This window comes from Nothobranchius furzeri, chromosome 6 (assembly GCF_043380555.1).
Source record: "Nothobranchius furzeri strain GRZ-AD chromosome 6, NfurGRZ-RIMD1, whole genome shotgun sequence".
NCBI classification, from domain to species: Eukaryota; Metazoa; Chordata; class Actinopteri; order Cyprinodontiformes; family Nothobranchiidae; genus Nothobranchius; species Nothobranchius furzeri.
Genome location: NC_091746.1, coordinates 23,161,978 through 23,175,748, shown reverse-complemented (window position 1 = coordinate 23,175,748; position 13,771 = coordinate 23,161,978). Strand labels below are relative to the sequence as shown.

The 13,771-nt window shown below is 44.2% G+C and overlaps 2 protein-coding genes across 3 annotated transcripts in view; one reads left to right on the top strand and one right to left on the bottom strand.

Annotated features, from left to right (window-relative positions):
• Positions 1-846: 846 nt before the first annotated feature.
• Positions 847-3,854, top strand: LOC107392525 (keratin, type I cytoskeletal 13). 2 transcript variants are annotated; one of them, XM_015970386.3, is made up of 8 exons: positions 847-1,600; positions 1,904-1,986; positions 2,168-2,324; positions 2,808-2,969; positions 3,060-3,185; positions 3,297-3,517; positions 3,624-3,634; positions 3,726-3,854. In XM_015970386.3, the coding sequence occupies exons 1-8, from the start codon at positions 1,208-1,210 to the stop codon at positions 3,806-3,808; spliced, it is 1,236 nt and encodes a 411-aa protein (XP_015825872.3). In that variant the 5' UTR covers positions 847-1,207; the 3' UTR covers positions 3,809-3,854. The 2 variants fall into 2 exon arrangements, with proteins under 2 accessions (XP_015825872.3, XP_054599952.2); XM_054743977.2 differs by lacking the exon at positions 3,624-3,634.
• An 8,892-nt stretch (positions 3,855-12,746) lies between these two features.
• The window catches only part of LOC107392502 (keratin, type I cytoskeletal 13), a 2,051-nt gene continuing 1,026 nt past the window's right edge, over positions 12,747-13,771 (bottom strand). The window contains exons 4-7 of the mRNA XM_015970350.3: positions 13,563-13,724; positions 13,355-13,480; positions 13,036-13,253; positions 12,747-12,956 (exon numbers count right to left, since the gene is read on the bottom strand). Coding sequence (XP_015825836.3) covers positions 12,845-12,956; positions 13,036-13,253; positions 13,355-13,480; positions 13,563-13,724 — 618 coding nt within the window. The 3' untranslated portion in view covers positions 12,747-12,844. The remainder of the gene's footprint in view (positions 12,957-13,035; positions 13,254-13,354; positions 13,481-13,562; positions 13,725-13,771) is intronic.

Here is a 13,771-nt window from a genome sequence, read left to right as displayed (position 1 = left end):
GTCACTGATACAAGGTTAGGCAGTAATGCAGGCAAGGATAATTAAAACAGTTACAAGATAATGATACAAGGTCGTCCAGGATCATCGTAATCGGGTCAGACGCTTCACAAACGGACGTTCGGCCAGCTGGGGGGTGGGACGCTGTGGGCTTGCCGCTGATATCTCCCAGGACTCTGCCGGCTGCTGGTTGTGGCCCCCCGGGGCGATCCTCTGTGCCTCTCGAGGGGGGCTGGGGCTTTTCTGGTTACAGTCTCCCTGGGGTCCCTGTGCTCTGGGGTAGCTCCTGGATCTCTGGGACTTGGAGCTCCCTCCATCTCCTACACATCTTTGGGGGGGGGGGGGGGGGGGATCTGTGGCCCCTCACACTCTCTAGTGGACGCTCCTATAGAGAAACCTTACATATACAAGCGCGTGTACACACACAGGTGCTCACATGGTGCTCTCATAAGTATGGACTTGGGCACGTTCAACACATGTCTTAAGGCTGTGGTTGGCACTAAATGCACTGTGATTTATTATCGTGTGATTGTTCAGTTAAACAATGTTGATTTTATATTTCTTCATCAAGTTGACGCAGTGATAGCTTGATCTTGTTGTATTGTTGTGTGTGTTGTTCTCTTTCTGCAGGTATAGAAGCAGACTCTTGTTCATCATTGGTTGTTTATTTTTGGGACCCCCCCCCCCCCCCCCCCGTCTCTTCCTTTCTCTTTCACCTCTGTCTCCATGTCTGGTTGGAAATATAAAGTATCCAATCAACAATAAGAATAAAGTTTTAAGTATCAGGCGTGACATTAAAAGCAGAAGCTTTGATGCTCCACCTGAGAGTAAATCTGTAAGGCTTGTCACCAGCATTCAGACATCAGTTCTGTTTAGTTCACAGCAGACAGGACACGGGGAAATAAAACATGAAAACGGACGTTCGGCAGACGGAACAATGATGGTCAGAAATGGTGAAAATCACTTTCTGGAGATTCTGAGTATCTAGCAACAGCTCAATGACTTTCTAATCTCAGCAACAAAACAATATCAGGACTTTAATCTTCAGGCTGAAGTGAAAAAATGCAGAATCACAAGTTTCACCTGAAAAAAGAGGAATGCACCTGTTTCCAGGTGGGGTAATCAGTTGGCTGCATTCCTCCCTTTCAAATGAAACCAAGCCCTTCCTATTTTGCTGCAGGAGGTCTCTATATAACCAGTGGACCAAGTGATGCTTTCCATTGCAGATCCTGATTCAGACCGACTCGCCAACATGTCGTTCAGCTCCAGATCCTACGGCGGCTCCACAGCCCACAAGACCATCAGCGTCTACGGCGGAGCAGGAGGTTATGGCACTCACTTCTCCTCTGCTCATGGCAGCTCTGGGGCTTATGTGGGAAGCTTGGGCAACGTCAGCGGGCTGGACCTCCGTGTAGATGCCAATGAGAAGGCCACCCTGCAGAACCTGAACGACCGTCTGTCATCCTACCTGCAGAAGGTCCACAAGCTGGAGAAAGAGAACAACCAGCTGGAGAAGCAGATCAGAGAGTGGTACGAGGGCAGAACTGTGGTGGCCCATGACCACAGCCACTACTTCGCCACCATCAAGGAGCTGCAGGAGCAGGTAGGAGGAAACCACACAGGATGTGAACTTTACCTGAGGAACCTGGCCATGCTGCATGTTCAGGCTCACATCCTGAGAGCCTTCAGCTATAAAGATTAGAAGTAAAGCAGAGAAATCCTTACCTTCATACCCGTTTCGTTCCGCTGTGACCCGAACAGAACACGATTAGTTATTCAATATTTTACTGTTTTGGGTGGTTTCTGGTCCTACCTTCAGACCATGTAAACCTTCTCAGAGCCCACCATCATCAGTCTGTTAGATTAGAGTACATCTGACCTCAGGTGTGTTGATGTTCCCTCTCAGATCCAAGCTGCCTCTTCACGCAACGCTAAAGCTGTCCTGAGCATCGACAACGCCAAACTGGCTGCTGACGATTTTAAGATGAAGTAAGTGTTTTCTCTGTGTGTTGCTACTGAGGTGATGTTTCTCACACGCATCAGAGCGAGCTCATGTCTGGATGACAGCTGGTGCTTCTAATGAGCCTCTGAAACCTCTCTGACCTGCCCTGACCTGCTCTGACCTGCCCTGACCTGCTCTAACCTGCTCTGACTCGTACAACCCTCTCAGGTTTGAGAACGAGCTCAGCATGAGGCAGGCTGTAGAGGGCGACATCGCTGGACTCAAGAGGGTGCTGGATGAGATGAATCTGCTCCGAATGGATCTGGAGAGTCAGTACGAGTCCCTGAAAGAAGAGCTCATCATGTTGAAGAAGAACCATGAGGAGGTAAGAGAGCAGCTAACCACCAGCAGCTTTATCTAGTAGCAGCTGTTTACTGTGAGATTCAGCTTTCTCCATTCATCTGATCCATCTATAAATGATAAGTGACCCGCACTTGTACAGCGGCTCTCAGAGTAAGCACTCCAAAGCGCTTTACCCTACAGTGCATCATTCATCCATTCACACACACATTCACACACTGACGGTGATGAGCTACGATGTAGCCACATCTGCCCTGGGGCGCACTGACAGAGGCGAGGCTGCCAAGCTCAGGCACCACCGGTCCCTCCGACCACTGGTGGGTCACTATGATGTAGTGAATGATCCTCCCCCTTAGGTTCCTGTTTCCAGAAGCATCTCCATGTACTCTCCTCTTCTGCTCACTGCTGCTGTTTGTCCAACACGTCTCAGCTACAGACCCAAGAACCGAAATGCCTTCCAGCTCAGCCGCTCTTCACTCAATCCTAATAAAAGCGAGTTTTCCTGCAGGAGCTGCTGCTGCTGAGGACCCAGGTGGGCGGCCAGGTGAACGTGTCCGTAGACGCTGCTTCCTCTGTCGACCTGAACCAGGTCATGTCAGAGATCAGGGAGCACTACGAGGCTCTGATCGCTAAGAGCCGAAAGGACCTGGAGCTTTGGTATCAGAACAAGGTGAGAAGTGAAATAACAAATCTGATTCTTTCATGACGGATCAAACCTGGACTGGAGTCGTAACACGTGTGACGTTGTGTTTCTGCTCAGGTTACAGTCGTGGAGCAGGAGGTGAAGGTCACTTCAGACACTCTTATGATGTCAACCACGGAGATTAAAGACCTGAAGACCACCCTCCAGAGGCTGGAGATTGAACTGCAGTCTAGTCTCAGTATGGTAGGTCCAGCAGTCTAACCTGAGCTAAACGCTCAGGGCTGTTCGTGTGAACAAGTCAGTAGATTTAGCGTTATGACCATGTGGATCATCTTTGTTCTCCACCCTCAACAGAAAGCATCTCTGGAGGGAAGCCTGGCAGAGATTCAGGCACGCTTCTCTGCACAACTAGCAAGCCTCCAGGCCAAGGTCACGAGCCTGGAGACTCAGATATCCCAGATCAACGCCAGCATCTCCATCAACAAGGACGAGTACAGCATGCTTCTGGACCTGAAGACCCGTCTGGAGCAGGAGATCGCCGAGTACAGGAGGCTGCTGGATGGGGAAGATGAGAGGTGAGACGTAGGAAGAGACATGCCCACTAATCATGGAGATGATCAGATTATTATGAGCACAGAGATGCAAACAAATGATGTCATCTTTTTTCTGCCCTAATTTTAGCTCAAAACACGGTAAGCTACATTTGATTCCTGATTCAGCCTGAAGATATTTATAAGTTTTATCAGAATGATCGACTCATGAATCTTCTTTGTTTTTCTGCAGTCATCACAAAGGTGATCACGGTGCAGGAGACCGTCGTGGACGGAAAGGTGGTTCAGACCAGCAAGAATGTTAATGTAAAATAGGTTCAGTAAAAAAGCAACAACAGTGAATAAAGATGCTGCAGCTGAACTTAAAGTGTTTGTGTTTTATAATGAAAACTATTTAACAAGAGGTTTTTAAATGGCCACACTCCATTACTCTCTAAATGACTTCAGTAACATAAAATATCAGCATTTTCTACAAAGTATTAAGTTATTTAAAGGTGTGATTCACCGAAATCCCTGTTTTAATTATTATCTCTGATTCTAACGGGTCACTCTGAGTGTTTCATGCAGGCTGAACATGAAAATAGTCTCCTACACCTATCACCTGCAGTAGCTTCTGATAGAAAATAGACGGGGAAACTCTAGGATTAGAAAATCCTGACGGATCTACGTCACACTGTCACTAACATTCGTGGACTCACCCATCTTCAGAATCAGAATCAGAATCAGAATCAGAAGGGTTTTATTGCAATATGTGCAAGAATCACTAAATTAGCATTAAATTTGTCTCCGAGAACGAAGTAGGAACCTTTGTGTTGTCTTCGATCAGGACATGTCATTCAAATCCCACTTTAAACAGGTTTGTAGGATTTCCTTCTTCCACCTTCAGAATATTGGCTCGTCGGCTAGCAGTGCCTACACCATACTCAGGACAATCCAGACGCCAGACTTTTCATGTTTCATTCCACACCAAGCACTACCAGAACAGTGGTGTCCTTGTCAATTTTCAAGAAACTCCTGAAGACCCAGCTCTTCAGAGAGCATCTTCTAAACTAGCACCCTCCCTGCATCCGTCCCCCACTCTACTCTCCTCTCCTTGTTCACTTCCCTCTGTGATTCATCATGCTGCCTCACTGCCACCTAGGATTGCCTATTAGTGTTTGCAGCCTGCTGCCTCATCATCACCTGTAAGTCACTTTGGACAAAAGCATCTGATAAACATAAACATATTGCTAAGATTAGAAGCATCCTTTCCAGGAGTGATGCTGAAAAATTAGTTCATGCATTTATTACATCAAGACTGGATTACTGTAATTCATTACTCTCAGGAAGTCCACAGAATGTAGTTAAAAGTCTTCATCTTGTCCAAAATGCTGCAGCTAGAGTTCTGATGAGAATTAAAAAGAGAGATCATATCTCTCCTGTCTTAGCTTCCCTACATTGGCTACCTGTAAGATATTAGATCCTCCTTCTCACATATAAAGCTCTTACAGTTTTTGTCCATTGCTTGAACACTATAGACACATGCTTAGACCAAAGTAACAAAACCTGAAGCTATTGCACAATACCTTAAACACAGTGTAACCAATCCTTAAACAAAAGTGCTGCTTTGCACTTTAGTTCCATTTCTGCAACACACTTGCTCCTGCACACTACACTATTTCATGCATAAGACACTTCGTTCATAAATGAAATCTCATGGTACCATTGGGACAACACATCTCTTCCAAATACAAAACACATTGGGTGATTGAAAACACCTAGACACACACTTGAAAACACTCACTTACAAAACTCCACACCAATCAGCCAGACATATGTAAATAGGCCTCAGTTCAGCCATTTTCAGAACTCTGCAAGCATGGAGGCAGAAAGAGCAAGAGGTAGAGGAAGACAAGCAGAGAGGAGGAGGACATGATCGAAGAGGTCATGTACGGAACAATATTTCCGATGACATTAGAGCAACTTTGGTGGATCATGTAATCAATCATGGCCTGACAATGAGGGAAGCTGGGCAGAGAGTCCACCCACACAGAAGCCGGTTCACAGTGGATTCCATCATAAGGACTTTTAGACTGGAAAACAGGTATGTCTTCAACTCTCTCCTCCAGACTGTATCTACAGTATTTACAGTACTGTACTGTATGCTAGTGATCATTTTGAAACAAAAATGGTAGTTTTGTGAAACATACAGTGGAGTACATAGTATTGTACCATTGAGATGTCACATTACTGTGTACGGTATACAGTACTGTAAAAAAGAACTAAACCAAATGTAATTTGTAGTTGCTTTTTCTTACAGAATATCTAGAAGACCTTCTTGAGGTGGTTGGCAAGGCCTGTTCACCCAACAGCAGGAACTTGCCATTGTGGAAATAGTCCGTGCAAACAGTGCTATTCGTCTCCACCATCTACGGCAACAAATACTTGCAGATAGGCAAGTATTCATAAACATCAATCGAGTAAGCATTACCATGATCGGACGTGTCTTGGCAAAGCATAAAATCACAATGTAGCAGTGGTACAGGGTCCCATTTGAGAGGAACGGTATCAGGGCCATAAGACGTTGACAAGAATATGTACAGGTAAGTGTAGGGTTTGGTAAATTGAGTACTTTAAGAGCTCAATAAATATTTTACCTCTACTAATGGCCAATAAGCTGGGATACTCTATCTAAAAATAGAATATCACCCTTCTTGGTCTTTATTGTGCTTTAATCAGAAGATCTAGGATTCTTTATTAATTAGGGGATTGTAGACACTTTGTTTGATTCAGAAAAGGGTCAGGTTTATAAAAAGAATTTATTTTCAAACAATTAAAACATGAAAAGTTAACTAAGCATTTACTGTGATGGATGGAACTAGATGCGATGTATGAACATGTGTGAGTGAAATGTTATCAGAACTTCCGTATCTAGGAGAGCTGAATTCTGGATGTAAAAGAATTTGGTTTGCGTTAAGCTATGAGTTGATTACGGTTTTTCGCAATTGTTTACACACATTTTCTGGTACTTGAGACACAATGACCACAACATGTAACCAATTCACCAACCCCCTTAACCAATTCTGCTAAACTGCAAGCACAATTCCTGCTTTGCACTCAAATTGCAAATCTAAAACACACTTTTCAAAACACTACACACAATTCTCTGCTGTTGACACAATTTTCATGCAGAAAATATCTTGTTTTCACAAGGAACACACCGCTATACAAATATGCACACGGACTCGTCACAAGGGCAAACACCCATCACACAGCTTCACAATCAGCAATCAGAGCTTTAGCATAAAAGGGCAACAGGTTAGCTCTCCTGATTTGGATCAATGGATGCCAGCATTGGAAACAGAGGCAGAGCCAGAAGAGTGAGAGTGAGAGTAAGAAGAGGAGGACGAGGACAAGGAAGACCAAGGACTGAGTTGTAGGGGCCATGGGTAGCATGGTGATGGATGATGCCATGGTAGCCAAGCGTTGCACACATTGTGATGTTCCCTCCGCGCTGGCCAGGGACTTCAACAATGGCACGCTGGCCAATGACATTCCTTCCCCTCTTTCGTCTTTTTGTGAGGTTGAATCCAACCTCATCAATGAAGATGAACTGGTGCTCCACTGCAGCTGCCTCTAGCTCAAGGGCTCTCTGAAACACACATGACAATATCAGAAATAAACATGGAGTGGTCACTATTGTGAAGCACAATCATTATGATTACAATATTTAAATATGTATAATTTACTGTACACATTGTTGAGTGTATGCATCAATTGCGGGATTCGCTTGCACATAGTTATATCGCATTTCTTTGACTCTTTCTGAGTTTTGTTCAAATGGCAACCTATAGACCTGCTTCATCCTGAGATGATATCTGTGCAAGACACAGTCTAGTGTTGATCGGCTGACCCTATCAATATTTTGAAACATGTCGTTGTTTTCTATAATTTTTCTTTGTATTTGCCGTAATGTTATGGCATTGTTTTCTAGGACAATGCTGACGATTTCAGTTTCCTGTTCAGGAGACAGAAGACGTTCCCGACCTCCTCGTGTCGGTAATCTTTCAATTCTGCCAAACAAATAGTAAAATATTGTGAATACAAAGTAGGTATACATTTCCTACATACTGGAAACATACTTTACATAATTTTTACTGTACAACAAAACCATCCACAGGCAATACTACTGTACTCAGTGAATACTGATTGTACTGATATGCAGTACTGCCATTTTCTAGTGAGAGAAGATTTCTTACCTATTCGCATTTCGGAAGGTCCGGATGATGGATGCTACAGTGTACATGCTCAAATTTAGCTGTACTCTTGGCCCAGCCTCCCTCATTGTAAGACCATGGTTGACCACATGATCAACCAAAGTGGCTCGGATCTCATCAGAGATTACGGTCCTTGGTCTTCCTTATCCTCGTCCTCCCCGTCCTCCCCGTCCTCACCGTCCTCCTCCTACTCTCACTCCTCTGGCTCTGCCTCTGTTTCCAATGTTGGCATCCATTGCTCTGAATCAGAAGAGCTCACCTGTTGCCCTTTTATGCTAAAGCTCTGATTGCTGATTGTAAAACTGTGTGACAGATGTTTGCCCTTGTGATGAGTCAGTGTGCACATTTGAATAGCAGTGTGTTCCTTGTGAAAACAAGATATTTTCCGCATGAAAATTGTGCCAACAGCAGAGAATTGTGTGTAGTGTTTTGAAAAGTGTGTTTTAGATTTGCAATTTGAGTCCAAAGCAGGAATTGTGCTTGCAGTTTAGTAGAATTGGTTAAGGGGGTTGGTGAATTGGTTACATGTTGTGGTAATTGTGTCTCAAGTACCAGAAAATGTGTGTAAACAATTGAGAAAAACTGTAATAGCTACAGTTCGTTCGAACATCTTATTATTAGTTTTCCTAATCCAGATTGCTAAACTGTAAAACTACTCTTGTTTGTAGTTTTATATCGTTCACCAGGCCCTTACTCTGAGTTTTTGGATCAGATCTTTGATTTTTTTATCTGATTTGGTGCTAAATACTGATAAGGTCATTGTAGTGGGGGATTTTAACATTCATGTGGACATTGAAAATGATAGCCTCAATGTAGCCTTTAGTAATATCTTAGACTCAATTGGTTTTACCCAAAGAATACATAGCTCCACCCACTCCTACCATCATACATTAGACCTTGTGCTGACTTATGGCATAGAGTGTGAGGAAATAACGATCTTTCCACATAATCCAGTCCTCTCAGACCACTTTCTGATAACCTTTGAGTTGTTCATAACTGAGTTCTCGAGAAATGAAAGTAAATTTCACTATAGGCGGTCTCTATCTGACAACACTGTATCTTTTAAATCAACTGTTCCATCTTTACTGTCCTCAGCATCTCAGAGGAACGTAGCAGAGGGCAATATTTTCATTTCTAGCCCTTCACAAATTGATGCCTTAGTTCATAATGTTACTTCCTCTTTACGTGTGGCATTAGATTATGTTGCCCCTTTAGAAAAGAAGATAATTAGGGACAGGAAGTTGGCTCCCTGGTTTAATTCTCATTTACGAGCCTTAAAACAAAATTGGAGAGAACATGGTGCTCTACGCACCATGAGGAGTCCTACTTATCCTGGAATAATAGTCGTGTGCTTCATAAAAGATAAGCTTCGACAAAATGGAACTGCTTATTTCTCAGCGTTAATTGAGGAGAATAAGCATTATCCTAAATGTCTTTTCAGTACAGTTGCCAAACTTACACAGAATCATAGCTCTGAACCATCTATTCCCTTAGCCCTCAGCAGCAACGACTTTATGGGATTTTTCACAAGTAAAATTAATTCTATTAGAAACAAAATCTTTTGCATCCTCCCTAATGCGATTTCTTCTTCCCCAGTAAGTGAGGCAGCATCAGAGGTAACTGTAGAACCTCATCTGTGTTTGAACCGTTTTGATCCAGTTGAGCTTTCAGAGTTATCAAAAATATTAGCTTCATCTAAACCTTCAACTTGCATTTTAGATTCAATCCCAGCCAAATTATTTAAAGATGCATTTCCTTTGGTTACTGCCCCCATTCTAGATATAATCAATCTATCCTTAGTTAATGGATATGTACCACAAGATTTTAAGGTTGCTGTAATCAAACCTTCACTTAAGAAGCCTTCTCTGGATCCAGATGACCCAATGAATTATAGACCAATATCTAACCTTCCATTTTTATCCAAAGTCCTGGAGAAAATAGTGGCCATCCAAGTATGTGAGCATTTAAACACTAATGCTCTGTTTGAGAAATTTCAGTCTGGTTTTAGAGAGTATCACAGCACTGAAACTGCATTAGTGAGAGTTACAAATGATATTCTCATGGCCTCAGATAAGAATCTTGTGTCTGTTCTAGTCTTGTTAGATCTCAGTGCCTGCCTGCTCTGTCTTCTCAATCCCCAGTGAGTCGTGGAGGATGGCTGCTTATACTGAGCCAGGATCCTCTGGAGGTTTCTTCCTGTTAAAAGCGAGTTTTCCTCTCCACTGTCACTGTATGCTTGCTTAGTATGAGGATTGCTGTAAAGTCACTGACACTAGTCAGTGACTTGATGCAATTTGCTGGGTTCCTTATATAGGAAACATTATTTCTGATTGGCTTAATGAACTGACCTGAATTGGAATGTTTATTATGTGAAGTGCCTTGAGACGACTCTTGTCGTGATTTGGTGCTATATAAATAAAATTGAATTGAATTGAATTAAACAGTTCATGCCGATGCTTCTCCCACACAACGGGTGTTTGGATCTAACTTCCATGTTTATTGCTCGGACTGTATTGCAAGATCTCTAATCCCGCGCATGCCTGTTTGCGCACCTCAGGTCCCCGCAATGGAGCGGAGCCGTTGTAGAGTGGGTACAGTATAATTTGAGTTCGGAAGCGAGCAGCAGCGGAGGGCGGAGCGGAGATAGTGGAATTTTGGGGTTAGTTTCCACCGGGCAGCTCTGGTCCGGAACTGGTTCACCAACCATGATCAATTTGAAGTTGTTTACTTGCTCCCTTACTCGCCATTTCTGAACCCAATCGAGGATTTTTTTCCGCTTGGAGATGGTGCGTGTATAACTGCCAACCACATGCCCGCATGCCTCTTCTTCAGGCAATGGAAGAGGCATGTGGAGACATTGAGGTGATGTCGATCCATGGATGGATTTGCCACACAAGGGAATATTTTCGCCGGTGCTCAGCAGGAGAAAATATCGCTTGTGATGTTGACGAGATCATGTGGCCAGACCCAAACAGACGGCGGGATCCATAATCCCACTCATGCACAATCGCCTAGTTTTTCCTTTACAGTAGTGTGTTTTTTGTTACTGCATGTACAGTACTGTACTGTAAAGTATACTGTAGTACTGCGATGTGTAGTACTGAGTTGATATTGTTTGTAACCTTTCAGTAAGTCTATTTTTGATTGTTGGGGAAACCTTTGTTGTGAACACAAACATTGTTCCATTGGGCTTCACAGAAAGCTAACTGAACAGAATAAAAACAGTGAGAATGAAATACTGCATTGTTTCATATAAAGTACTCTAGTGTGTTGCTTCCAATCTGAAAGTGTATTCACATGATGCAGGTGTGTATCATTTTGTCATCAGAGTTTCATGTCAACACAGATGTGAATGAGATATTTCCCAGCGTTTCATGTTTACTTGTGTGTAGAGTTTTGGCACAATGAGCCAAGTTTTGCAAAATGTGTTCAAGCAATGGGCGAAAACTGTAATAATCAAGCTCCATCATACATCAGGGAGGACGGCGTCGCCCTCTGCTGCTCGCGCTGACCTCACCGATGACACACTTCCATGCATCATCTAATGTGCAGAGCCCTCGTCCTGTTCATGGTTCAGAGGTCACGTCTTCGTACAGCTTCCTTCATCCATCTTTTATATTTTGTTCTGTGTTTATGACCCCTTTTCTGTCCCAGTCCATAATGTGGTTTTCCTTGTGCGGGGGTCTGTTACGGCTGGTTTCTTTATTGTATTTTCTGCTTCCTGTCTTGCGGCTCTTGTGTGTCTTCGGCTTGTTTCCCTGTTGTTGGTGTGTTGAGTTGGCGTCCGGTTTCTCCTGTATGTTTTATTGCAGAGTCTGCATTCATACGTGACTCCGTATATTACATGTATATTGTCCTTTGGGTGTACTGGTCTTTTTCTGACTGACAGTGCAACAAGAGGTCCAGCATCGAACCCTCGGCACTCTGCGCTGACCCCAGCCAGACCCACCATGGTCCTGTCCACTAGCCACTCGCAGCTTGAAGAAGAAATGATCATTCAACTAGCGCCTCTCAAGATAAAAATCACAAGATCAAACATCAAAGTTAAAATAAACAAAAAACATTCAAAAACAATGACAACATACAAAAATATGAGGAGTAAAATGTGAGGAAAGGGAAAGAGAAATGGAATAAGAGAGCTAGTGGATCACATTCTTACCAGGAACTCTGTTAGCCAGTAAAGTGGCTAGCTGACATGCTAGCGCTGCATGCTTCCAGCATGTTTTAGATCCTAAACGCTGATGTTTGATTTAGAGATGCATCACTCCTGTAGACTCTAGTGAAGCCTTAGGAGACATTTCAGTGAAGAGGAGAGCTTGAGGTTTGGTTTTCTACAGTGAGTCAGCCACAGCTGCAGCGTGACACTAAATCAGGGATGCCCAAACTTTTCATGATGGGGACCAAAATGGCCAAGTCCAAATTCATTGACTCTAAATTAATTATTTTGAGTCAAAGAGACAAAAGTTCTCTAAGAGTTTTTCTTTTTTAACAATCTGAACATTAAAAGTTTCGTGTCGATCTGCATCAACTTCCTGCTGGAAGACGACCCTGCTGAGGAGAAAGCTCTCCAGAAGATGAGCGGGTCATTGGTGCGTATTCAGGTTGGACTGGTTTGATTCTTGAAAACAAAAACGCCAGCTTTTGTTCCAACGTGAGGCTCAGACAGGTGTCCGTGTCTCTTTGGCCTCTAGGACTGAAGATTTGAGCTCCGAAGAAACCAAAGCTCTTAATTACGAGCTGAAAAACGAGCCTCGGGCCACCCAGCCTCTCTTTGTTTGCCGCTTCAGCTCCTCTGACCCGCTTTGCTCAGTTTGAGCTCAGCCTGAAGCTAACATGATGTCATTCAGAGCCAGTATTAAACGCCGGACAAACATCATTTGACTTGGCCGTCGCTCAAAGAGCTTTTTGCCAGGCTGACTAAGTTGTACTTGTTGCAATAACAATAAAGGTTATTCTGAAATTTGATGGTTTAGTTTTGCACACATAAATCAGACAAAGAGACTCTGAGGCTTTTATTTTGTTCACATGAGTAACTACAGGAAGTGGTGCTGACTCTGTGCCTGCAGGTACTCTGGTGTGTTTTCTGTGAACCCGGTTATGACTTTGAGGTTGATGATGAGACCACCTTGCCATCCTTTATCTCCTCCGTGACCACGATGACCTTTTTGGTGGTGGTGGAGGTGGAGGTGCTGGAACTGGAACCGGTGCTGCGGAGAAACAGAGATGTCCAGGAGTTAAAATCAACACGAGGATGAATGAAGTTAGAACGTTTGATTTCTTTCCTACCCGGCCTCTCCGTCCAGCAGCCTCCTGTATTCTGCGATTTCCATCTCCAGTCGTGTCTTGATGTCGAGCAGCATCTTGTACTCCTGGTCCTGGCGCTCCATGTCGGCGCGCAGCTGCACCAGCTGGGCCTCCAGGCTCGTCACCTGCAGCTGGAGGCCTTGGAGCTTCATGGCGTATCGGCTCTGTGTGTCAGCCAAGGTGCCTTCCAGGCTCGCTTTCTGGCAGGAAAAAGGAGGGAAAGAGGGCAAACCCGTTCACCAGAGTGGATGTGTAAATGTGCTTAGGAGGAGGAGGAGGAGGCCACGTCCTCGTTACATACCATGCTGTGTTGTGACTGTAACTCAATCTCCAGGCCTTGCAGCGTCTTACGAAGTTCACTGATCTCTGATTTGGACGAATGTAGATTCTCTGTGCTCTCAGCGATCTCCACGGTCAGCGTCTCTGTCTGCAGAAGACGTGTAAACAGGTCAGATCTGGAAACCTTCAGGTTACTTAGCTGACACAGCCACCGTTTCCTCCACCGTCACCTTTGAATCGAACCAGTTCTGAAGCTCTCTCTGGTTCTTGGCAGCCACGGCCTCGTACTGCTCACGCATCTCTTCCATGATCTTGCTCAGGTCCTGCTGTGGCTTGGCGTCCACCTCCACATTGATCTGGCCGCTCATTTGGGTCCTCATTGATGCCATTTCCTGTTGAACACGCACGTCCCGTCTCGTTATGGTACACTTTGAGCAGT

What these genes read in the sequence shown, in the direction of transcription:
- LOC107392525 (XM_015970386.3), top strand. Translation starts at nt 1,208, where the DNA reads ATGCTTTCCATTGCAGATCCTGATTCAGACCGACTCGCCAACATGTCG. An exon ending in TCAAGGAGCTGCAGGAGCAG is followed by an intron (nt 1,601 to 1,903) that starts GTAGGAGGAAAC and finishes GTTCCCTCTCAG; the next exon opens with ATCCAAGCTGCCTCTTCACG. An exon ending in GCTGACGATTTTAAGATGAA is followed by an intron (nt 1,987 to 2,167) that starts GTAAGTGTTTTC and finishes CAACCCTCTCAG; the next exon opens with GTTTGAGAACGAGCTCAGCA.